Source organism: Camelus bactrianus, chromosome 35 (genome assembly GCF_048773025.1).
Source record: "Camelus bactrianus isolate YW-2024 breed Bactrian camel chromosome 35, ASM4877302v1, whole genome shotgun sequence".
Lineage (NCBI taxonomy): Eukaryota > Metazoa > Chordata > Mammalia > Artiodactyla > Camelidae > Camelus > Camelus bactrianus.
Genome location: NC_133573.1, coordinates 9,510,889 through 9,535,271, shown reverse-complemented (window position 1 = coordinate 9,535,271; position 24,383 = coordinate 9,510,889). Strand labels below are relative to the sequence as shown.

The 24,383-nt window shown below is 41.6% G+C and overlaps 1 protein-coding gene and 1 pseudogene across 6 annotated transcripts in view; one reads left to right on the top strand and one right to left on the bottom strand.

Moving 5' to 3' along the window:
- MCM10 (minichromosome maintenance 10 replication initiation factor) overlaps positions 1-24,383 on the top strand; it is a 107,720-nt gene that overhangs the window by 1,494 nt on the left and 81,843 nt on the right. For 5 of the 6 annotated variants that reach the window (XM_074358198.1, XM_074358196.1, XM_074358199.1 and 2 more), the window contains exons 2-17: positions 496-581; positions 2,767-3,105; positions 3,909-4,013; positions 4,146-4,286; positions 5,850-6,021; positions 7,873-8,038; positions 9,551-9,718; positions 10,891-11,007; positions 13,719-13,918; positions 15,297-15,397; positions 16,033-16,143; positions 16,231-16,348; positions 17,806-18,034; positions 19,132-19,276; positions 20,056-20,174; positions 22,064-22,177. In XM_074358198.1, coding sequence (XP_074214299.1) covers positions 575-581; positions 2,767-3,105; positions 3,909-4,013; positions 4,146-4,286; positions 5,850-6,021; positions 7,873-8,038; positions 9,551-9,718; positions 10,891-11,007; positions 13,719-13,918; positions 15,297-15,397; positions 16,033-16,143; positions 16,231-16,348; positions 17,806-18,034; positions 19,132-19,276; positions 20,056-20,174; positions 22,064-22,177 — 2,352 coding nt within the window. In that variant the 5' untranslated portion in view covers positions 496-574. The remainder of the gene's footprint in view (positions 1-495; positions 582-2,766; positions 3,106-3,908; positions 4,014-4,145; positions 4,287-5,849; positions 6,022-7,872; positions 8,039-9,550; positions 9,719-10,890; positions 11,008-13,718; positions 13,919-15,296; positions 15,398-16,032; positions 16,144-16,230; positions 16,349-17,805; positions 18,035-19,131; positions 19,277-20,055; positions 20,175-22,063; positions 22,178-24,383) is intronic. The other variant, XM_010959418.3, reaches the window with a different exon arrangement.
- LOC105072473 (transcription initiation factor TFIID subunit 10 pseudogene) lies at positions 11,163-13,076 on the bottom strand (annotated as a pseudogene).

Sequence of the window (24,383 nt, the reverse complement as noted above, 5' to 3'; positions counted from 1 at the left end):
ATCATTTTAAATTAAAAAAGGAAGGGGCACAGAATGACATGAATTTATCATAATTAACTATGCCAACTATTCCTCTTGAGTTTTACTAACTTGTACTGAATCAAAATCTTCATGTGACTAAGGCTGCAACTAAGTAGAACTTTCATGGATAATGAAGACATCAAACGAGTTACAAGAAACAAAACAGATAGTAGCCCTGATATTTAGACCAGCCTTAATAATACCTGTTCCCAATTTGTCTCATCTGTGTAATCTAGTGTCATACCAACTACTCTATACCTCAGTTGAGTTTCTATAACCATTGCTTGGAGATAAGAAAAAGGGACTGCTTCCATCCTAGGAGGCAGATGGTGGTGGTGGTGGAGTGAGAAATGGCCAGAGTCTTGATGAATTCTGAGCTTAAGGCCCTAGAATTTGGAGGATTCTGGATTTGTTGGATATGCAATGTGAGAGAGAAGAATCAAGGGTGACTTTTGTAATGTTGCTTTCACACAGCCAAGACTGCATCACTGCCATCTTCTGGGCACCTGATCCTCCTTTAGTGGTTCTCCATCACCGCTGTTCTCTGGACAGCATGGATGGTAAGTCCTGGCAGTTTTCTCAGTTTCTCTTTGTTTCATGGGAAACCACCCTTTTGTCTATGGGCTTGTTATTTATTCCACTTATAAAATAGTGAAAATTGCTATCCTACCCTCAAGTATTATCTGAATGGTTCAAAAGAAATCTCACTTCAGTCAATGAATGTTACTTGTTTTAATGAGGTGAGATTTCCCTTCCTAACAGCAGTGATTGTCTTTAACAATAATGATAGTTGGCATGCACTTACTGTGTGCCAGGTGCTGCTCTAAGATCTTACAATCAGCCCTTCATATCTGAGGGTTCTGCATCTGTGGATTCAACCAACCGTGGATAGAAAATACTCGAGAGAAAAAAAATTTCAGAAAGTTCCAAAAAGCAGCACTTGAATTTGCTGAGCCCTGGCAACTATTTACATAGCATTTACATTGTATTAGATATTATAAGTAATCTAGAGATGATATAAATGTACAGGAGGGTGTGTGTAGCTTATATTCAAGTACATTTTATTTATGGGACTTGAGCATCTGCAGATTTTGGTATCTGCTTGGGGTCCTGGAACAAATGCCCTGTGTATGACGGGGACGACTATATTAACTGATTTAATCCTCACAGCAACCGTATTTTATAGACAGGAAGACATGTTTGGTAACTTTTCACAGGTGAAACTGTGAGAGCAGGGATTTGAACCCAGGCAGTGTGACTTTAGAGTTCACATTTGATATTGAAATCTGTTGAAGTGGTTTTAGTCAAGCTCTGACTTAAATTCTTACAGTCCTTTGAAAGTTTATTTTACAGAGATGTGTGCAAAATATTTACCTAGTAAAGAGATATTGCTCCAGTTAGCAAAGCTTAGCCTGAGAGCAGCACAGAAATGATTGTGCTGGCTATGAAAAGACCTTAACAAGCATTATTTTTCTGGTTGTGCAATTTTAACGTCCAAGTTTATTATACTTTGCTCTTTAAAAAGAAAATTAAAACCAAATGTTAAAATTCATCATACTGTGACAATATGTGAAATTGATTACACCTTTAATATAATGGTAGTTTCCTGTTTCCTAAAATCACCTAATTACCTACAGAGCCATTGATGTAATACAAACTGTAAGTTTTTGCTTTGAGATGGTCATGAGAATAAGTAGTAAATGGGTCTGTGTTCTCTAAGAAATCATTGTATTTAATGAAATCTCATTTGTTTGGCATGGCTTCACAATTTGTTCCAGTATAGACAAAATAAAAAAGTTTACCGAAACTAGGTGCTGTTGAATGACATCCCTGCTTACATGCTAGTAGAGAGAGCAAGATAATAACAAATAAGTGAGAAAATATGAGGTAGTTGGTAATATGGGAGACACTGGAATGAGTTTGGATGCTGAGAAGAATGCACCCTGTATGACAGTGATTGCCATGGGGCCTGGAGGCAGTGGTAAGGAGCTGGCATAGATTTGACATAATAAACTTCTAAAAAAAATTTTTTAAACGAACTAAAGGCCAGAAGCAAACATGACCAAATGTTAATGTTGGCTAATTTAGGGTGGTGAGATATGAGTACTTTTTTATTTTTTTTTGAGTTGTAGTCAGTTTACAGTGTGTCAATTTCCAGTGCAAAGCACAGTTTTTCAGTCATGCGTGAACATACATGTATTCGTTGTCACATTCTTTTTCACCGTGAGCTACCACAAGATCTTGTATATATTTCCCTGTGCTATACAGTATAATCTTTTCTATCTATTCTACATATGCCTGTCAGTAAGCTAAGAGTGCTTTTAATATAATTCATTGTACTTTTCTATATTTAAAAAAATTGCTCAAACAATTAAAAAGTGAGGGAATATGTACATTTAGGACCTAAATGTATGCTTAGTGTGTTCTTTCCATTATTCCCTTGTGGGTTGAATTTCATATGCAGGAAGTTGTCTGATTAGCTGACGTAGCTCAGATAAAGAGACCTAGCCCAGTGCCTGGCCCACTGTGGTTAGTAAGCAGATATTGGTCCTTTTTCCTTAGCCCCGTGCTCTCTGAGAAGCACTTGGAGAGAGGAGAAATGGAATCAAGAACAATAATTATACCAGGCAAAACGGTGAATCTGCGGAGTCATTTTAACTGCCTTTTGAATGTTGAATGTTTTAACTCTGCTTGTCAACAGTGGTTTTTCACGGGTAGGCTTCCTTTCTTTCCTTTTTCCTATAGGGGAGGAAGATGATTTGTCTCTGCTGACTGCACTGCTGGAGGAGAATGAGTTGGCCTTGGATTGTAATTCACAGGAGAGTCAGCCCTTGACGCAGGATGTTGGTGAACCCGACTCATTCGATGAGCTCTTTGACACTGATGGTGACGGTGAATCTTACACAGAGGAGGCTAATGATGAAGCGGAAAAGCCTGAAGACCAAAAGGAGAATCTGGCTGCACTCTTTGGAGACACAGAAGACTTAACTGATGAGGAGGAAGTTCCTATGTTGCAGTCAGCTGAAAAGAGGGTCCTCCCAGCTCCTGCTCCCAGACAAGGAAAGACTAACCAGGAGTTGCAAGGTGCCTTAACTACTTGCTTTCTCTAATTTCTTTATGATAGACCAGATGAAGACCATCTATTGGACAGCTTTCTTCCAAATAGCTGCTGAGTCAGGGGTAGAGATAAATGGCTTTGCCAAAAAAATTGTATAAGTTAGTGGATCAAACATTTCAAGCCAGCATTTGAGCATACAGAGAACCCCTTATATCAGTGTCAGCTGGCTGTGATTGATCTCTGCTGAATGGTTCTAACATTTCTCACGCTTATTAAGGAAAAATATTATTTTAGGATTTATGTGCACATGGAGGCAAGGACAAGACTACAAAGCTGGCACACATTCTTTTTGAGCAGAAGACCATGTCTAAACAGACAAATGGAGGAGCGCCCTTTTCTTATTCCTGGCGTCTTCTGTTACATATTTTTAAATTACATACAATAAAATGCAATTTCAGCCAACCAACTGTTTATTCTAATACAGGAGCCAGAATTTATTGTATTATGATAATTTATGGAATGTGTAATCATTTCTTGACTCCTAAAAGCTTGTTAGCTATGAATATGTGTCTATGATATCTGTCAATAGTACAAATTTATAACCAGGTTTGGTATTAGAGGTTTAATTGCTGGAAATAAAATGCTTATTTCTCTGAGGGGACCACTTTGAAGTGCCCGAGTTAATTGCGAGTTCTTGGCATGGATTATATTGTGGGTCTTGAGGCTTTGGGGGAACAATGGGTGGACACCAAAAGTAGTTCCAGCACTCTCATCATGTGTAATGTTTCCTCTGGTCTGGTTCATAAATCAGTGTATTTCTCTTTCCTAGATGAATTAAAGAAGTTGCAAGAGCAAATGAAATCCTTACAAGAACAGCTAAAGCTAACGACAATTAAACCACCCGCCAGTCCAGCCCTTCTGCGTAAATCCCCAGGTAATCAGACTCATTCTAGGAATTCTAATTCATACATTTATAATTCATTACTTCTGCATCCAACTCCTGATAAAACAGCTGCTGAGCCCCTTTCTCAATTTTCGTTACTAATTTCTTTTACTTTTAATCAAGTAGATAAGGCTCCACGTCCCCCTCTTAAGGAGAAGAAAGTTCAGAGAATTCAGGAGTCAGCATGCCTTTCTGCGGAGCTCGATGTCCTTGCTGCACCAAACCCCAGGCAGGTGGCCCGGGCACCGAAGCTTTCACCAGCAGGTGGAGTACTCAAGGCCTCCCTGGCTTCTCACTGCTTGGGCTCTGTTTAACATACATTTCGGCAGTGTCATGTGTGCATGTGTGTTTCGGTCTGTCTTACCTACATGTTGAGAAAAGTAAGTTTCTTAGAAATGGGAACCATATGCTGTATTTTGTACTCTTTTCTCTGCATCTCATAGTGCTTACAAAATCCTTAGGCAGAGGGTAGGTATTTACTAAATACTTAATTGGTTAAATTATTTTTAACTCTTTAGTCCTGTAGTTGACTTGAATTCTAGTAAGTATAACCACTGGGTGAGTCCTCTCTTGAACCAGAGGGTCTATTCTTTAGAAAAGGCTTCTTAGCCAGGAGTATAGAATGATACTCAGATAAAATCCTATTTCAGCAACCACATATATACACACAAAATAAAATGAAGAGGATTTGTAAGCACTGTGTATTGCTTTTGTTGTACTGTCTTTTTGCCCAAAGTGATTATTCTTTGGAAGATCTAAGACAAAATCGTCTGGAGATAATATAGCTTGGAGTGAGCAGCATTTTATTGATCACACATGTTCAAAGAGGCCCTTTTGACTACTTATGACATCTGACACAGCAGTACAGAATAGCTGCAAGCTCGGAGTGTTCATATGTTTTGGCAACAAATTATATATTCCCTGTATTCACTTATGAATAGTGTCCATCCCCTTAGCACCTTTAATATTACTATGGTGTTTCATTAAGCAGTGTCCAAAGTTTGGTTTTGAAAGGACAATGCAGGGATATGGTTTCCAGAGACTCTGAAGTTCTTGGGTTGCCCTGGTACCTAGCTTGGGAGCAGTGATCCATAGTCACTTTGAGGGTAAACAGCAATCTTACTCAAGAGAGAGTGATATTTTCTTAAGGAGGATATCCCAGCTTTCTAACCTTCAGAAGCATTATCAAATGCTTCTAAAGTATGAAAAGTAACCACATCAGTAGAATAACCCTGGTCCCCTCTGATTTCTCCCCACCCCACAAATAATATGGAACAGATTGAAATGAAATAAGAAAAGAAAAAAAAAAAAACAAGAAAAGAAAGCAGAGCTAACTTTAGATTTTTTTCCAGGGAGAATTTGATCTGTGCAAAAATGTCCATTAATTACTGATTTCTAAAGCGGGGCTCTTACTCCCTTGTGACATCTACCGTGGTGCTCCGTGTAGGGTGAACACACAATAAATGTCATTGCACAGAGGAGCAGTGTTCTAGGGCAGCACTGATACAGCAAGACACTAGACACATGTGGCTGTTTAATTTAATTAAATTAAGACACTTATTTCCTTAGAAACACTAGTCAGTTTCAAGTGACCAATGTCCACAAGTGGCTGGTGGCCACCACGTTGCACAGCACTGCTATAAAACATTTCCATATTGCAGAAAGTTCTTTTGGACTACGCTGCAGACATTTGAGGGTAGTCAGAAGTGATCCTATGAGCTTCCTTTGTTCTTTTAAGATTGGTTATTGCCTGTGTTGATTAAAAAAATAATTCCATAAAAAGTGTAGTTATCAGTGTGGAACTTAACTTTTTAATTGATTTTTTAGAGCCCAAAAGCTCATCTTCAAAGTTGACAAGTGTGCCCTCCCAACCACTCCGAACGACTCCTGGAAACAAGCCTAGTGGGATGACGAGAGATCAGAGCGCAGGGACTCCCAGGACCTCTGTGGAAATGGCTCAGACAGTGTCTGTGGAAGCCTTCTCTGGGCTTAGACTCAGGTCAGTAGCTGTAAAAGCCCACTCACTCTGTTCACATGCCTCACGAGATGCCTCTTCTCCTCCCAGAGAGCGAGCCTTCCAGATACAGTGTGTGTGCCGCAGATCCGCCTAAGACCGCCAGCTTGTGAACTTGACAGAACTTGGCTGTTGGCACTGGGTTTGACTCAGTACATTTGCATATGAAATGTCTAAGGAAGACTTTTTTCTTGTTTATACGATGAATAGCAGATATGTTTTCATAAAAAGGAATTGAATAAATATTATATTTAATCAGAAACTGACAGAAACAGTGATAGGAAAAAAAAAAAGAAACAGTGATAGAGATTATTTTTAAAAACCTAAAGTTATATACAGTTTAACCAGGATGGTAGTATCTTGTAATTGATGTTAAGAGAAATAGCTGTGCTCTTTCTCTTTCTGATAAATTTAAGGCCAGTTTATATTCTTCGCATCTGTTACATGGAGAATTCACAGGAGTAGGTCAGGGAACAGCCTGGACTTTTACGTCTTTTGTGCTTTGCATCACTCCTGCATTGTGTCTCCATGGTTACTACACAGCATTAATCCTGACTCTGAAACTGAGTTGCCTTTAGTACCATCCATCTAAGTAGCCAAGAGCAACCTCTCTAGAACACCTGAACCTTGTCAATCTAAACTAAAACTGCTAAGCTCTTATATGGTGTATTATTAAGCAGGGGAGAACATGTGACTGCCAACATGCAGTAGAAGTTTATTGTAAAGACTTTGTACTCTTCAAAATTGGAAAAAATGTTCAGTATCCTAATTACATTTGAGGCAGAGCCTGAGGGATGGAATACAGTACAAGCTCACTGAGGGGGCTTCAGGGCTCTTTTTCAAGGTAAACATGTCTCTCCTGAGATGACACTGCCTGCCCCAGCCATTTCCCAGTTGAAAGTCCGTGCGGATAATGACAGATGTTGCTGATGTGAATGTGCTGCTCATGTGAGTTGCCCGGAAGTAGACGAAATTGAAACTCTTCAGCCAAAGCTTCTGAGTGGCCTACAAATTTAGGAGGTTGCAGAATTGTTTGAGTCTCTGTAATTCTTCTACCTGAACCTCAGACTCTAAAAATACTCCTAAGGATCGTTTCCTGATAGCAACTTATTAACTCACAGAAATTAGGCAAAGAAAAGGATTTTTCCACCTATGCTGGTGTTTTCCTCTTGAATGTTCTTCATTGGTCAGAGTTAGCTCGTGGACTTTCTACTCCAGAAGACTTCTGGAAGAGTCAAAGAGTATGTTTTTTCCTGACTGTTCTCTCTTGTCCTTGAATATGTAATATGGTCAAACATAGAACAGATATTAATATTCTACTGGAGGAAAATGACCTGCAAACTCAAAAATTTTTGGCCAGTCATTAGGAGCAAGAATATATTAATTAAAGCTGGATTCAAAGCTTTTACTTATTATGTGAAAACATGGCTTTAAAAAGATATAATTAGAACCTTTGAAATTCTTGCAGAGTTGATGGAATTGAAATATCTTATCTACTTATAGCAATTCATAATTTTGTATTAAAGTCAAGAGATTTTTTAAAAGGATATTGTAACTTTATATTAGAATTCAGAAGAAGCTAAAGAATTTGTGGTCTTTATTGTCTGCGTAAAGCCTAGTTCTAGATCCAAGGAAAAGCAAACGTATCTTTAAAAATTATCTTATTTTTATCTGCTGTAAAAAGGTGCTCCTTGTCCATACTGCATAACTAAGCCTCCCTGAAAACAGGTATTTTAGAGACTTCTGTCCATAACACCTCTTCTAACCAATCTACTCCAATGCCAGGTAATCCATTATTAGGATAATAATCTGTTAATTGCTGGATTCTTGACCTAGGAAGCCTCGAGTATCCTCCACAGAAATGAACAAGAACATGACTGGCCGGAAACTGATCAGACTATCTCAGCTCAAGGAAAAGATGGCAAGTGAGAAACTAGAAGAAATAGACTGGGTGACATTTGGCGTTATACTGAAGAAAATCACTCCCCAGAGTTCTAACAGTGTAAGCCGTTTTATTAATTTCTCAGCTGCTTCTTCACAAATTGGCAGTGGGGACTCAGGTTCTTGTTTTGTTACCCAGCGCCCATTGGTATTTCATTTGGAAATAATTGCTAGTAAGTTCCCAAGTTGCCACACCATCACTGGGTACCCAAGGGAAGGCTATGTAAGGAAGGCCCTGCTTAAAGAAGACCTGGTTGCACAGGCCTCTTGGGCTTTTCGTTGTCCACATCATTCTTACTCAGTTCACTTGTTGTTTGGTGACGTGTGTGGTTGCCCCTGGGACGCTGTAATCCCTCTTGTGGGGGAGGAGCAGGTCCTCAAAGACACCAGGTCCACAGATCCTTTGGAGAGCCTTTCTAGACATAAGATGTCAATCGCATAAGTTCCAGAATTGCTGACCTGTCCCAGTACAGGATGGCATATTTTATTTGATAGATATTACAAAAGATCTAACAGGTTTTAAAATTGCAGTTGACTGAGGCATAACAGGAACATTATTTTGTGGCCTTAGGGTAACCCTTAATCTTTCTTTAAGGACCTCCATTTCCTTATCTATAAGATGAAGGAACTGGCTTTTGATCTCAAAAGTCTCTCTCTAAAATACTGCAATTAATCATGCTCAAAACTGATTTTATTCTCTAATTTAGATCGTGGCCAACCTCAGATTTTTTGTGAGTTCTGACACCAAAGGTTGAGTTTCAGATTCTGAATCCCGTTCTAGCCCTATTCTGTCTCAGTAAATGTGAACAGGTCTGGTTTTCACTCAGGTTCTTAACTGCACTACCACTGGCTATAATGACATGGAAATAATAGGTGTGGAATTTATCTGAACTTGTCCATAGATTGTGCAAATCCACGAAAGAATAATCATAATACTGAGTCTACACAATAACTTACCGTAACCTATAACCGTACCCACTCTGGGATGCCTCTGTGAAATAGCTTGATTCAGTATTGTTTGAATTATTTTGTTTTAAAAAAAAAAAATCTGTAAACATAGAAGTTGTTCGTAAGTGGCCAGCATTTTGAGTTGCATTTCTTCACATATTTCTTAATACTTCCAAAACTTTACAGTTAAACACAACTGGTTTTCTTTAAATGATGCTTTTTTCTTCGAAGAAAAAATTTAGAAGCATTGAGCTGAAACCTCCTTATTAATATTAATAACATAATTAATTGGTGATAAATAATAGATTTACTAAATTTATATCAGTTCTTAAATGGGAGTGCCACACTTCCCTTGTTCTTTTAACATTGTGTGTCCATGTGTGTATGTGTACTTGGGTGTGAAATCAGAAGAGCATTGCTGTCCCCTGGACTATTTAGATCCAAGAATTAGAGACGCCAGTATCAAATTTGCCCCTTAATTTATAATTAACAGGCATTCTGATGACTACATATTCAGGGTGGGTTATACTTACATCTTTCACAGTAGAAAACTTGAACCGTAAATGGAGACAGTTTAACCCATTGTTCAAAATTTATTAAAAACAAGAATAAATATTTGCTCCAGGGGAAAACATTCAGCATCTGGCGACTGAATGATCTTCGTGACCTGACGCGGTACGTGTCGCTGTTCTTGTTTGGGGAGGTTCACAAACAGCTCTGGAAGACTGAGCAGGGTACGGTCGTAGGGCTGCTCAACGCGAACCCCATGAAGCCCAAGGATGGTTCAGAAGAGGTAATACTCTTTCCACAGTTTTTTATTTTTTTTAATTTTTTTGGTCTTTATAACTTAGCTGATCAGAAATATTTTTATTGGTCTACCTCCAGGTAGTAAGTCAAGCTTTTATATTATCTCCATTAAACTTTTTGTTTGTTTGCTTGTTTATCCCTCACCTGCCAGTATTCTGAGTTGTTTGCTACTCTAGAGTATTTTGTAACAACTTTTTTCATTATATCTCCTCAAGTTCATTCCAAGGTTCCTGGAGTTTTTTCAACTCTTGGGCTCAAATCTCCTTAGATCTTGTAAATTTGCATGGCGGCACTGGGAAGGCGAGGTTTTATAGTTGAGAGAACTTTGCTCCATTTGTCAGTACCACCATAGCTGCAACCTGTGAATTTTCACCGTTTCAGGCAGCATTAGAGTTAGGGTACTACTTACTGATGCTCTAGTAAATTACAAAGCTAGATGCAGTGTGAATAGAAACAGACAAGTTCTCCACTGGGCGCAGCAAGAAGCTACTGCTTCTGTTGACAGATTATTTACCTCAGGAGGAGTGAGAATGGAAACAAATCTTCATCTGTTGGTTAGAAATGTGTTTGGCTGCAAGTAACAGAAAAACTTCACTGAAGTTTCTTTTTAATGTTAAACACTGAGGTTTTTTTTCTTAGATAGTAAAAAAAATCCAGAAATAGGCAGTGTAGTGATGCCAGGGCCAGTGTCTGTGAGTCTCAGCCTTTTCCTCTTGGTCACGAGATACCTTTGGAGTGCTAGCCATCACATCTCCATCCAAGGCAGGAAGGAGGCCAGCCTCCTCACTCTGCTTTTGTCAAGAAAGCAGCCTTCCCAGCTGCCTCCTGCTTGAGTCTCATTGGCCAGAGTGTGGTCATGTGACCATTACTAGCTGTAAAGACTGATGGGAAAACAGATCAGGATCCATCACCTGAGGGTGGGCATTTGGATTCTAAGAGCAAAGACGCAGGAGGGAATGGACAGGGGTGGAGAACTAAGTGTGTCATCTCCACCTCCCATGTCTACAGCTATCTTACAGAGCACTGGCTTCAAATTCCTGTGCACTGATAAGATGGATAAAAAGCCTGCTTAACTCAGGCTAACTGTTGTTACATCCATTCTTGCTCATGAAAGGCCATGCCTTTGTCTGCTTTTAACTCTCTGCCTCTTTTCTCCAGGTGTGCTTATCTATTGATCATCCTCAAAAGATCTTAATTATGGGGGAAGCTCTTGACCTGGGAACCTGTAAAGCAAAGAAGAAGAATGGAGAACCATGTACACAGATCGTGAATTTGGTTGGTTTCAGCCTTCTTGGGGTGGTTTTTGCTAAAGAAAGAAACTAATAGGAATAAATTATAGGTACTTTAGCTGTAATGACCTGTTTGGAACTGAGTTTCCCACATAACAGGAAGCATCAAAGTGAGAACATTGAGTGTGTGTAATGACCAGTTTACAAAGCTGAGGGCAGGGGAAGGATTTAACCTCTTAGGAAAGGTCTTTTATTGCCAGTTGACTAGGCGGTATAAGAAGGACAATTGTAATTTGCCCTCAATTCTTTCTAGTGCCAGAGATCAAACACTAATGATGAAATACACTGAAGCCTTCTTTTAGTCAGTATTTAGCTCTATTATACCTTTTCTTAGAAATTCTTTTCTAAAAAATAAATAAGTTTATTGAGGTAGAATTCATACACCAGACAATTCACTCTTGTGACTTGTGCACAATTCACCAAAAAAAAATGCACAACTTAGTAATTTTTAATTTATTCGGAGTTGTACAACCATCACCATTATATAATTTCAGAACATTTTCTTTTCTTTTTTTTTTTTTTCCCCAATAAGTTTATTATGAAAACAGGCTGGTGTGGAGACAACGGGACAGACAAGTCCATTTAGGTTGGGTGGCTGAGATGAAGTAGGCTTATTCACATTGATGGCATACTCGCTGAGGGCAGGGGTCAGGTCCTCCGTGGTTAGCGTTCTTACGGTCCTTGCTCTTGCTTTGGGAGCTGCCAGAGGCTGTGCCCTTCATTTTGCAGGGCTGTAGGGCATCGTTGGCAGTATCTGAGGTGAATTCCTGGGCAGCTAGGGAGATGAGCTGAATTATGCATGGGTCTGAGGCCTCAAAGCCAGCATGGTTCAGGTAGTAACCAGTCACTGCATTGGGAATCATTGGCGTGTAATGCTCCAGCTGCATCAGGAAGCCCACCAGAGGCATGCTGGGTACCACCAGCTTCACGTCTCGGTTGGCCGTGCTTGGCAGCACGTAAACCCCATTAGACATGGCACCCTCTGGGGGCGCTGCGCCGTCCACCGACACTGGAGCCACCCTGCACAGCTCGGCCGGCTCCCCGGCCCGCGCCACCACAGGTCCCATGCCCCTTGCCACGGCTTCAGCCCCAGGCCCCCATGCTGTCCCCACAGGGCCGGCCTTGTTCTCTGCAGCGGTGCCGGAGCAGCTGCAGCTCGTTGGGCCAGTGGGAGAAGCGGCGAACCGGAACATTTTCAATACCCTTCAAAAAAACAAAACTCATACCCACTAGCAGTTATTTCCCCATTGCCTTCTCCCCTCCGGTCCTGGTAACCACTAATCTACTTTCTGTCTCTGTAGATTTGCCTGTTCTGGACATTTCATACAATGGAATTGCATAATACGTGGCCTTTTGTGTCTGGCTTCTTTCACTTAGCATGTTTTTAAGATTCATCTATGCTATATCCTTGCTACAGAGCATTTATCAGCACTTTGTTCCTTTTTATGGTTGAATAATATTTCATTGTGTGGATAAACCACATTCTGCTTATCCATTCATTGGCTGATGCACAGTGAATTGGGTTGTTTTCACATTTGACTGTTAGGAATAATGCTGTAAACGTTCATGTACAGGTTTTTGTGTGGGTGTCCATTTTCAGTTCCCTCTGGCATATACCTGGGGTGGAATTGTTGGGTCTTGTGTTATCTGTTATGTTTAGGCTTTTGAGGAACCACCAAAATGACTTTCACATTCTCCGCAGCAGTATTTGAGGGTTCCAGTTTCTCTACATTCTGGCCAACACTTGTCATTGTCTGTCTTTGATTACAGCCATCCTAGTGATTGTGAAGTGGTACTTCTTAGAGCTCTTAGGAAGGATTAAATGACAGGTGTTGGTTTCATCTCTTTATTTTCCTCATTCCTGTCTAACAGATGAACTAGTGAGCAGGAAATAGGAAGGAGAGAGAGAGTTGGAAAAAGAGGTCTCAGGATGAAATACTTGACAGATCTCCATATAAGCGCTAGACCATTAAAGTTCCCTAGTCACCATTTCTGAGGGTCACCTGATAGACCAATACTACGTAGTTTCTCTTTGTTCCTTTTCACTGAGGGTTAGCATTTGTCCAAGAGTCAACCATAGAAACAGACAACCTTACTAGAAACTGGTTTTCTTTTTTAACTTTTACTGAGGTAAAATTCACATTGCATATAATTAACCATTTTGAAAAGTACATACCAGTAATATTTAGTGTATTCACTTTGTTGTGCAACCACCAGCTTCTTGTAGTTTCAAAACCTTTTTGTCACCCCATAGGAACTCCCCACACCGACTAAGTAACCACTTCCCTGGTGACCTCTGATCTGCTTTCTGTCTTTGTGGAATTGTCTGCTCTGGATATTTGCTATAAAAGGAGTCATACCACATGGGACCTTTTGTGTCTGACTTCTTTCGCTTAGCGTAACATTTTCAAGGTTTATCCTAGAGCTGATTGTATTTCCACTGTAGAAAGAGAGCAAAGGCAGTGAATGATACCACTTTTTCTTTAACCCAAAGTATGTGTTAAGAGGAGTTTAGGGAAGAACTTTTTTCCCTTAGTCGCTGCATAGCTATGCGTTGAGAATGGTCTCTGAAGTCAGCAGGGAGGGTTCTGCTCGCAGAATAGCTCTCTGTGAGGCTGGGAGAAAGGAGCGGTATCTGTTAACTTTGTCCCCAGCACATTGCACCAACCCTGATGCAGCCATTCCTCCTTTTTCCAGAACGACTGTGAGTACTGTCAGTATCACATCCAGGCCCAGTACAAGAAGCTGAGCGCCAGGCGAGCCGACCTGCAGTCCACCTTCTCCGGAGGCCGAATTCCAAAGAAGTTCGCCCGCAAAGGCATCAGTCTGAAGGAACGGCTGTGTCAGGATGGTTTTTACTACGGAGGCGTGTCTTCAGCCTCTTATGCAGCCTCAATGTGAGACATTCTCAGGGCTGCTTTGGGGATGAGGGTCTTGCTTGTTTTTTAAAGATAAACCCAGCGGTTGTACATTTCTGTCCCAGGCCTGGAAGACTTCAGTGGGTTTTATCTTTCTTAGCACTCTGCCTGGAACAAGGTGCATGAGGGCGTCTTCCATTCCCCGGTAGAGAGGAAAACACTGAGGAGGCGGAGATTCTGAGTCAGGTCACGGTGGTCTTTAACAGGGAGCCCATGCTTCCTCTTTGGCTTCTGACATGAATAGTGCAACTTTGTCAGGGCTGAGTGGCCATTAGAGAGTGTTAATCATAGTGTTGACATCCTTGAAATCATTTTCCTCATGACCGTTAGGCTGAGGTTGCTCATCTCTTGGAACCCACATTTAATTTAGGAAGCCTCACAGGGGACTGGGATGCTTCTGAGGCCAGTATCCATGGCCTCTCCTCAGGGGACCTCAGCCTCTCCATAGAGTCCCTGCAGTAGGTGATCGATGGCCTTGTCACCAGACTCTAGAAAGCACATCTGAGGATGTGACACATGGGACCTGGCTCAGGGGAGCTACACTTGGGTCAAAAACAAAACATAGATTTTGTTCTCAATCCAGCAGAAATTGGGCTAGAGGACTCCTTCTCACTTCCTCTGTGCTTTGTAATATCAAGCACATTTTTAAGATTTAAAATAATTTCTGTATTTTTTTGCAAATTGCAAAAAGCAATGCACATATGTTTTTTTTTTTAATGCATGTACAGTTTAGCCAAAAGTAGACAGTGAAAACCATCTGTAATCCCACCACCTAGATAACTGTTGGTATATATGATTCTAGGTTTTTATTCCCGTATGTGGATATTTTTAATAATATAAAATGAGATCAAATTATACCTATACTTTGCAACGTTCTTTTTTCCCCACATAAGATGAGGTTTTCTTTTTTTTGGAAGATTCACTTACAGCTTTATTTTTCATGGCTACATTGTCTTCTTTTACATGGCTCTAATTCCTCATGAATAAACAATAGTATTTCCAACTTTTAACAGTACAAACAAAACTTACATTAATATTCTGAATTTTTGCATAGATCTTAGGTAAATCCCAGACTATTTGATCGAAGTATTGGCATATTTTTTCTCTCTTTTGCCAACTTGCTGTCCTGGAATGGTCTTCAGGCAGAGGTGTGGGCTGCCTGTTGTTTTACACCTCTGACAATCCACGCACCACGAATGCTGCGGGGCCACGTTATTATGGAAGTCTGCATACTTGGTGCGCTTTGAGAAACCTCAACAGTTTGTAATAAATGACTACTTCTGCACCTTCGTTACCTCCTGGAGCACTGAAGTTCGGTGATTTTCCTTTTTTGAGGGGGTGACTCTTGTCATTTCAGTGCAGCTGCTGTCGCGCCTAAAAAGAAGATTCAAACCACTTTGACTAATCTGGTGGTTAAGGGCACAGACTTGATCCTTCAGGAAACTCGACAAAAACTAGGTAACTAGTTTCTCGATACTATGTTTCTTTCTCTGGCTTAAATATGTAGTCAGGACTGAAAATGGTTAATTCCTACTGTAAGTTATGCTTAGTGAATGATGTGGCCTGAGCTGAAGGAACCAAGCTTGGTTGGCAGCGTCTTAAGAAAAAACAGCATATTAATCTTAGCTGTGTCTTTGCTTGGTATGCTTTTTAAAATGTCTTCTTGTATCTGGGTCTAATTCTTAGTGTCCAGCACTAGAATCAGTAATGTCAGTTCTTAGTCAAACTCATCAGTTACCTTTCGCTGAAGCAGGTCTAGGTCAGAGAGTGCCACCTCCACCCTGTCCTTGGGGCTCTGTTGATAAGTGGTCAAGGTCTAGCATGGACCCATAGTGCATATTCCAGAAATAGGGTATGAATGGACCCCACAAATACTGGTATTCTAGTCAGTATTCAAAATAAGATAAATGTGTCTTACCCTTGCAGTCCTACTGGTCTGATGTTAGAGGTTAAGGATTCTCTTTTCACTTGTTATTTCATCTTCTTCATTTACAAAGGACCAAGTTACAAAAGCAGAGTTTAAAAAGTGATGTCACGCGACATAAAATAGTCTGAATTTTGAGTCCTCTAAAGCTGATGTTTGCATATTCCAGGAATACCCCAGAAGAGCTTGTCATGCTCTGAGGAATTCAGGGAACTGATGGACTTGCCTACTTGTGGAGCCAGAAACTTGAAACATCATTTAGCCAAAGCCACGCCATCAGGTAGAGTCAGCCTGTCCCTGCCCTGGTGTCCACACCTGGGTTCCCGCAGCCTCACAGAACCCCCTCAGCCTGTGGCTTGTGTTTTAGGGACCATGGGGAGCCTGAAACCTGCTTTCCAGTCTATCTCAGCATCAGCCCTCTTGAAGCAACAGAAGCAGCGTATGCTAGAGATGCGGAAAAAGAAATCAGAAGACATACAGAAACGGTGGGAGTAATAGAGTTAATATTCCTTGTTTAGATAATTCATCTCAGGAATCCTGAGAATGTCTTAATAGATTTCAAAAATGTAGCTTTGGATTTGGGGTGGTTGACTACTTCTTAACTTTGAAAGTCTTTAAAAGATAATTTTAACATAACCTAAATAGATGGCACTTAAAGTGATGTATTTCTGACTTGTGCATCCTGAGACCAAGGGCCACAGTCTGCAGTAATTAACAGCACTGTGGAAAAGAGGAAGGAGTGGTGTGTAAGGAGTTTGTGAACAGGGAAAGTAGATGTTAACCTCTTTGGCATCCGTTTCTCAGTTTTGCCCCAGGTAGGTTTTTAGTTACAGGCTAAGCCAATGTGTAGATTTTGCATTTGTTCAGGTCAGCAATGAAAATGAGGCACTGAACATGGAGAGTCTTTTTAGAGGCAAAATCAAGTGGAAATGGGTGTGGAAGGTAAACAAATCAAAGACTCTTGGCTTTAGGTTGTCTGAATAGTAATAAGAACTACTGTTTACAGCACCCAGCGTGCACTGAACACCATGTTTTACACAGCATACGTGTCTCGTTTGGTCCTTCCCGTAATCTACCAGGTGTTTTTATCCTTGTCTTATGACTAATGTAACTGAAAGCCAGAGAGAAGTCACACCTCCCTGTTCTCCAATGTTGAGCCATTAGCTGTCCCAACTCTGGGTGCTGAAGGACAGAATATATAGGTATGGACATAAAAATATACATGGAGCTGTGGACCTTGTAGGAAGTAAAGAGCACCTGTCAGTTTCCAGGCATTACAGTTTGAAGTTTTTCAGAATTTGCTGGCCAAACAAAACATATCTCTGGGCAGGATCTGATAGACAGTTTGCAAACTCATCCTGGAGCTTCCAGGAGTGGGTGTGTGGTCACGAAAAGAATACTGGCCCGGGGTTACCTGGTACCAGTCCTGAGCCTGTCACTTACGAGCAGTGGGGACTTCATCTCTTTTGAGGGCTTTGGGCTGGATGATTCCTGATGTTTGTTGTTTTTAAGTAGCCCTTGAAAACCATATATAAAACAGTCACCGTGTGAATTATAGCACCTTTGTGTTAGGACTTCCAAATGCATTGCATACCTCTTCTCAGTAGAGTAAACAAAATACAGAGCGATTCAGTGAGTTCCTGAAGGATCCAGCTCTAACTAGAGGGCTGGGAGCGTAGTCTGCAGCTTGCCTCAGGGCTACGCTCCTTCGGCAGCACCCACTGGAAAGCCAGTCAAGACAAATAGTAATCAGTTCTAAACTGGTGAGATAATTAATTAACTGAAGAGTTAATGAGGCTAGTATTGTTTTTACCGTGTGCTAATCAGAATTAGTAACCAAGGAGGGAAAATCATTTTACTTATCAGCTGGTGGCCTGCCTGCAGTCTCCCAGTCTGTATGTTTTGTGCTCACGTAGTTTGTGACTGCCTGTTTTCCTTAAAGATTTCTCCAAAGCTCGAGTGAGGTGAAGAGCCTGGCTGCGCCTTCCTCCTCTCTGCAGCCCCCTTTGCAGTCTCCCCCAGTGGGAGCTGAGTTCCCCAGGATGGAAGGAGCCCCAGCCACACAGACGCCCAAGCTTGCAAGAGGCATCTCAGAAGGAGACGACGTCCTCTTTTTTGATGAGTCACCGCCACCAAGACCGAAACTGAGTGCATTAGCAGAAGCCAAAAAGGTAGCTGGCATCTAGTTTCTTCACCACCTGAATTATCATTCTGTGAGACGTGGCTGGAGTTTCAAATTTTACATACTTGTGACCAGGAAAGACTGACACCTCATACCTATTTATTGATCATGATAATTAGAGTCAGAGGAATTTGAGATGATAATGGGTGTCAATTTAGTGCCATTAATTTAATCCAAGAAAATTAGCCATTGTCTTCGGACTGTTTGCTGTCAGACTGCAGCAGGTAACCTAGAAGATACTGTTTTACAGCTGGAGACACCAGTCTTAGGGGGAAACGTGCTTGGAATTGTTGAGGCCATTGAATTGTCAAATAGTGGTTTAAAGAATCTTTCTCTAAAAGGAATCTGACACAGAAACCTATTCTGTAGACAGATGGAAGCTAAGTTGCTCTGATTGAAGTGGGAGTTGGGGGTGGTCAGAACCCCCTGAGTCACCCTGAGTCCTTGCCTTGAGCCTGTCTCCTCTTTGTCCCAGTTAGCAGCTGGAAGCGCATGAAGGGCGGAGGCTAGCTGCAAACTAAAGCCGCCCCTGCAGTGATAATAATAGCGATGACACGTGTATATACTGTTACTCTGTGCCTGTGGCATTTGTGTACGTGCTGTGTGCAGTACGTGCTTTACCTCATTTTATCCTTACAGCCACAATCCTAAAAGGTAGGTTAGTGCTCTGCCATTCCCATTTTGTAAAGGTAGAAACCGAGGCTGAACAGTTAAGTCAGGCTATAAACTAGTTAGTGGCAGAGCTGGAACTCTGCCCTAATGCTGTCCGTCCTGAAACACACTTCCACAATGTTTATGTTGTTCCTCTGGGGGTCTGAAAGCCTACAGACTAGCTGATGTTAAACTAACTATTGATGTTTAAATATAGTGAGACTTGGTTCAGTAACTTAGAGGCCTATCTTCCATTCTCTTAAACTTTAATAATTGTGTTAGTAACGCTAAGTTAAATGAAGGTATACTTTGCTAATTTATGTTTGAGAACAGCCAGAATTCACTGGTTAATCACTGGAAAGGGGTGCAAAGCTCCAGATGTCTGTCTGTCTCATCTTTTAGATTTTTATCTCCCTCGCTTTTCATTTTTTCTAGTTAGCTGCTATAACAAAATTAAGGGCAAAGGGCCAGATGCTTCAAAAAACAGACCCAAATAGCATTAAGAAGAAACTAAAGAAACCACAGGATGTCCTGGAAGTGAAGGAACGTGCAGAAATGAGCAGCATACTTTCTCCTCAAGGTACTGGGAGTTTCAGACTTGGTGATGGGAAAGAGACATCACTCACGGAGGAAACGTTCTAAGACATAACCAGCCTCCCTGACATCAAAAGCCAGTGTTTTACTTCAGTTTACCTCTATGGACAGTACCTGAGTAGAATTTCTGCAGCTGAAACTGATTTTTTTTTTTATAGTCACATTAAGTTAAACTGAAATTCCGCATAATGTGAAAACTTGAGATTACTCATTGGATCTTTGTACATATGTATCACTATAAAGATTTGCTTTGAAAGAAGTAGAATTTCTTTGTTTTAAATTGTCCAATTTTTATTTTTAAAACTGAAGCTGACTGGGGTTTTTTTGTTTTTTTTTTTTGTTTGTTTGGAGGGGGAGGTAATTAGACTTATTTATTTACTTTTTTAATGGAAGTACTGGGATGGCAGTGTCATTTGAACATCAGTTTGTAAGTAGGAATTTCTTTGTTGTTGTTAGACCATAATTGGCTCCTGTTTTTAGGTGAAAAAGAGATTCTAATCTAGAGATCAAATCTGCCAGACACACACGCTCGCGCGTGTGCGGGTACACACACCCCATATTCTAGTTTGTACTTCTCAGCTCGTTTCTTTTAAGAGCCTTCCTTTGCTGGTCCAAGTGGGGTCAGTTCAGTTTGAAGGGCCTCGTGGGCAAAGGCAGAGAGAGTGGGGCAGCTGAGGCAGAGAGAGTGGGGCAGCTGAGACAGCGAGGCTTGCCGGCTCCCTGACGTTCCTCTGGAAAGGCTCAGGCCTTCTCTTTCTGCTCTAGATGAGGGTGGACTGGAGCCTGCCAGAAAGAAGAGGAGAGAACAGCTTGCCTACCTGGAATCAGAGGAATTCCAGACAATTCTAAAAGCGAAATCGAGGCACACGGGGATCCTAAAAGAGGTAAGAAAGAGCCCAGGGGGTCAGAGGTGACGGGGACTTCCTCAGACTCAGGTGCTTTGTCGTGGGACCAGAGTCTGTTCCTGTTACCTCGACCAAGACGTAGCTTGGTCAGTTTGAGTTTGTTTTGAAGAATAGAAATATTGCTAATAGAGTTTAGCTTTGCCTTTGTTGCACTGAAGGATATCGTTCAACATTATTTAAGTTGACTTCAGTATTATAAAATATTTTAGTCAATGCTCTTAAATAACTTTATGTGGTGTATAGTCTGTAAAAATATTGAATTACTATACTATACACTTGAAACTAATATACTATGAAGTCAACTATGTTTCAATTTTCAGTAGTTAACTTATTTTTAAAATGTTTACATGTAATTATGACTGTGAAGTTATGTCTAAATGGCTCTCCACAACCTACTGTTTTCTGCCTTGCAGTAGGGGAAAGGATTTTTGCATTCATACATTTTTATATTGTACTTTAAATGCTCTAAATCAATAATTAATCAACCCAGCATTCACAATGCCCCTTTTTAATAATAAGTATTTTGTATTGTTCCCTTATTATTCTGAAACTAAATTTGTGGATATTATAAATTACCTACCTAGTAATTTCAAAAATATCAATATAAGCCTAGCTATAATACAAAGAGGGAAAGGGGAAAATGTTTATGATAAAAAAAATATGTATTTCATTATGTAAAATACATGGGCACAACTGCCCTTGAAGAAATAACGAAGTGGTCAGAGGCGTGGACTTGCACGCGTGTATAAGTGGATTTACCAGACAGCTAGAGATGAGGACTCAATAGATGCGTTTTCTTGATAACTTAATACCATGGACCTATTTCTTTGACAATGTAATTTATTTTTTTAAACAGTGAATAGTCCTAGGAAACTTTTGAAGACATCAAAGCACAGTTGTCCCTCAACATCCACAGGAGTTGTCTGGTTGCACCTTTGGAATAGTCCATGTATATTAAAATGATGCATGAGTGTTGTAGGTTGTATATAAAGCTGTTAGGTTCCAGGGTTATGTCAGGTTTTTCATCCACATGGATGCCCGTGTAGAACATGCAGAACAATTCTGTGATACATGAGGGCCTGTTCCATGCACTGCAGAAGGTGTAGCATCCCTGGTCCCTGCCAGTAGTGACGGTAGCAGTGACTGGAGTAACAAAAAAAGCGCTCCCGGAAATTTTCAAAATGTCCTCCATTTAGTGCCAGTACTCTGAATGATCTGCCCTTCTTTTCATTAACAAGTGACTGATGAGGCAGTTTTATGTTATATCTTTCTACTGGACTTGGGACTCAATCAAGAGAGGTGCTCAAGCAGACCCTGAAAGACTGTAGAGCTGAGCTCCTTGGCTCTTGCGGCCACTAAGGGCCTCGTGCTCCCTGCCTTGTCCAGCTGTGCTGGCTCCAGAGCTGGGACCACGTCCTGCTGTGAATATGTCTCTGCCCTCACACTTTCTTCCTGTTGTTCAGACAAGCAGGGATGGCGCCTGCCAGGTACTTGGTCTGGAGAACATTACCGAATGGTCGGTATCATCACTGGGGAGGCGTCCGGCACCTCCCACAGCCGAGTCTGCACTGGCACAGTTGAAGTGATCCCCTTCCAGTGCACACTTGACCTGATGACATTCTTAATCACGTTAGTAGTTTAAATTTGTATTTAGCGTTTTACAAATCACCAAACCCTTTCATATCTTCTTTTTGCTTGTTAAGGGCTTGTTTCTGCTTACATCTTTTGAGTTGCAGTTCGATGAGCCACAATCAAGTGTCCTTGTACACTTAGATTGTCTCTTTGGTTCTGATTTGACTGTTATTAAACAGCTGCCTGAGTATATATCAGATTTGGTCCAAGGTCTTCTGGATGTCTTATCCTTCCAGGCCGAGGCTGAGCTGCAGGAACAGTATTTTGAGCCCCTGGTGAAGAAAGAACAAATGGAAGAAAAGATGAGAAGCATCCGGGAGGTGAAATGTCGGGTAGTGACATGCAAGACGGTGAGTGCAGGGGACGGCTCCCACCGCGGCCTGTCTGGGGCTCATGACTCAGCAGGACATGGAGCCTCTGTGGCATTGGGGGGCACGTCTTGTGACTGGCATCCTGTCCAGGTCATTTAATTAGGCTGGAAACTAAACAGCCTGCCACAGCCCAGGACCTGGCTTCCCGTGACCCGGCCACCGAGCTCCGATGGCAGCATTTGTAGTGAGATGCTCCCCATTTGACCACAGGTCCCAGTTCTGCAGATGAGCCTCTTCCCCTTGGACCACTGGGTCCAAGTATTCTTAGCTCTTCTCAAGTTTTATCCCATCCTCAGCCCGTGGTCCCCAGTCCCTGGGACCTCGGTTGAACAACTTGATTTGATCAGAGGTCGTGATCAGCTACTGTTGTCCCCTTCTACTCAGGGCCTCACCTACAAGATGGACTCTCAAGGCAGAGTGTAAATTGTATTATTGTCTCTGCAGAATTTTTCGCTGAGTCTGTTAGAAAATTCAAAATCCTCTATTCCTCAACAGTAATAAAAAAAAAAATGTTTGCTGAGCTCTACTCCTTCATATCTTCTAAATACACCTACATGGCTAATTGGCCTCGTGGGCACCTGTAAGAGGAAGGAGAGGCTTAGCTTACCAGGTACAGTTTTCTCTATCTTTACTTTGAGAACCTTAGATTCTGTTTACGTGATGGGGGTGGCCCTGAACCAGCTGCTTCCTTGAGAAAGTGGGGACCCTGGAGCATCAGGAAAGCATTTACCTCAGAGGACAGCTTCTACTCTGCCAACATGGCTGTACTGGCACGGAGCTGGTGTGTTTGTTTCCTGTTGCTGCTGTGACAAATACCACCAACTGGGTGGCTTAGAACAGCACAAATTTATCTTACAGTTCTGTCGGTCAGAAGTCTGAGTCTCACTGGGGTAAAATCCAGGTGTCAGTATGGTGTGTCGAAGCTCTAGGGGAGAATCCGTGTCCTTGCCTTTCCCAGCTTCTCAAGCTCACATGCATCCCTTGGCTTGTGGCCCCTTCCTCCATCTTCAGAGCCAGCAACGGCTGGTTGAATCCTCTCATCGCATTGCTTTGACCTCCTCCCCCGTGTCCCACTTCCACTCTTGAGGACCCTTGTGACTCCACTGGGCCCACCTGGACTATCAGGGATAATTTCTCAATCTTAAAATCAACTGATTAGCGACCTTAATTCCATCTGCAACCTGAATTCCTTTTGCCGTGTAGCATAGCATACTTACAGTTCCAGGGACTAGGGTGTGCCTGACTTCAGGGGATTATTCTGCCTACCCCAGGTGGTACACCACTCTGCTCTGCCCTCTTTGAGGTTGCCAAGGCCAAGAGTTGTTCTTCCAGACGCAGTGTGATTACCAGAAATTACACCACACTGTCCTGGCCCTGCTTCAACTTTCTCCCACCATTTCTTGTTCTTTTCAATCCTTTTGAAGATCAACATTAAAAGTGAATTATTAATGTCTGTCTTGGTTTTGCTGTTTATGAAACAGGAGTAGTAATAAGCGTCTATCCTTTTCGGAGGCCTTACAAGAGAAAAATGAAAGAGCAGCTGATAGTCCTCTCTACACAGACCCCACGCCTAGGGTCTGCGGCCTTGCAACCAGAGACGAGAATGAGTGCAGCACAGACCGGCCACAGCTGGGCGGAGGCTCCCAGTCCTTTTCTCCCTTGGCCCTAGCCATCGTCTTGATGCCACGAAAGGTGGCTGTGTATCTCACACCTGGCCAGGCTGGAGATGTGAGGAAAAGTGGTATCAGGAGGAGGAACGTCAAAGGGTCACACAGATCAGTGCAGCTGGGGGATGAGAGGGGAGCTCCGCTGGTGGCTGCTGGTGGCGAGGAGAGGACAGAAGTCCTCAGGAACAGACTGCCTCGCAGCAGCTGGCCCGTTTCCCCTTCAGCGCTCTGTTTTGTTGTTTTGTTTTTGTTTATTTGTTTATTTTTATTGAAGCCTAGTCAATTTACAGTGTTGTGTCAATTTCTGGTGTACAGCTTAATGTTTCAATCATCCATATACGTACATACATTCTTTTTCATTATAGGTTACTACAGGATACTGAATACAGTTCCCAGTGCAGTACAGAAGAAATGTGTTGTTTATCCATTTTACATATAGTAGTTAGTATCTGTAAATCTCAAACTCCCAATTTATCCCTCCCCACCCTCATTCTCCCTTGGTAATCATAAGTTTGTTT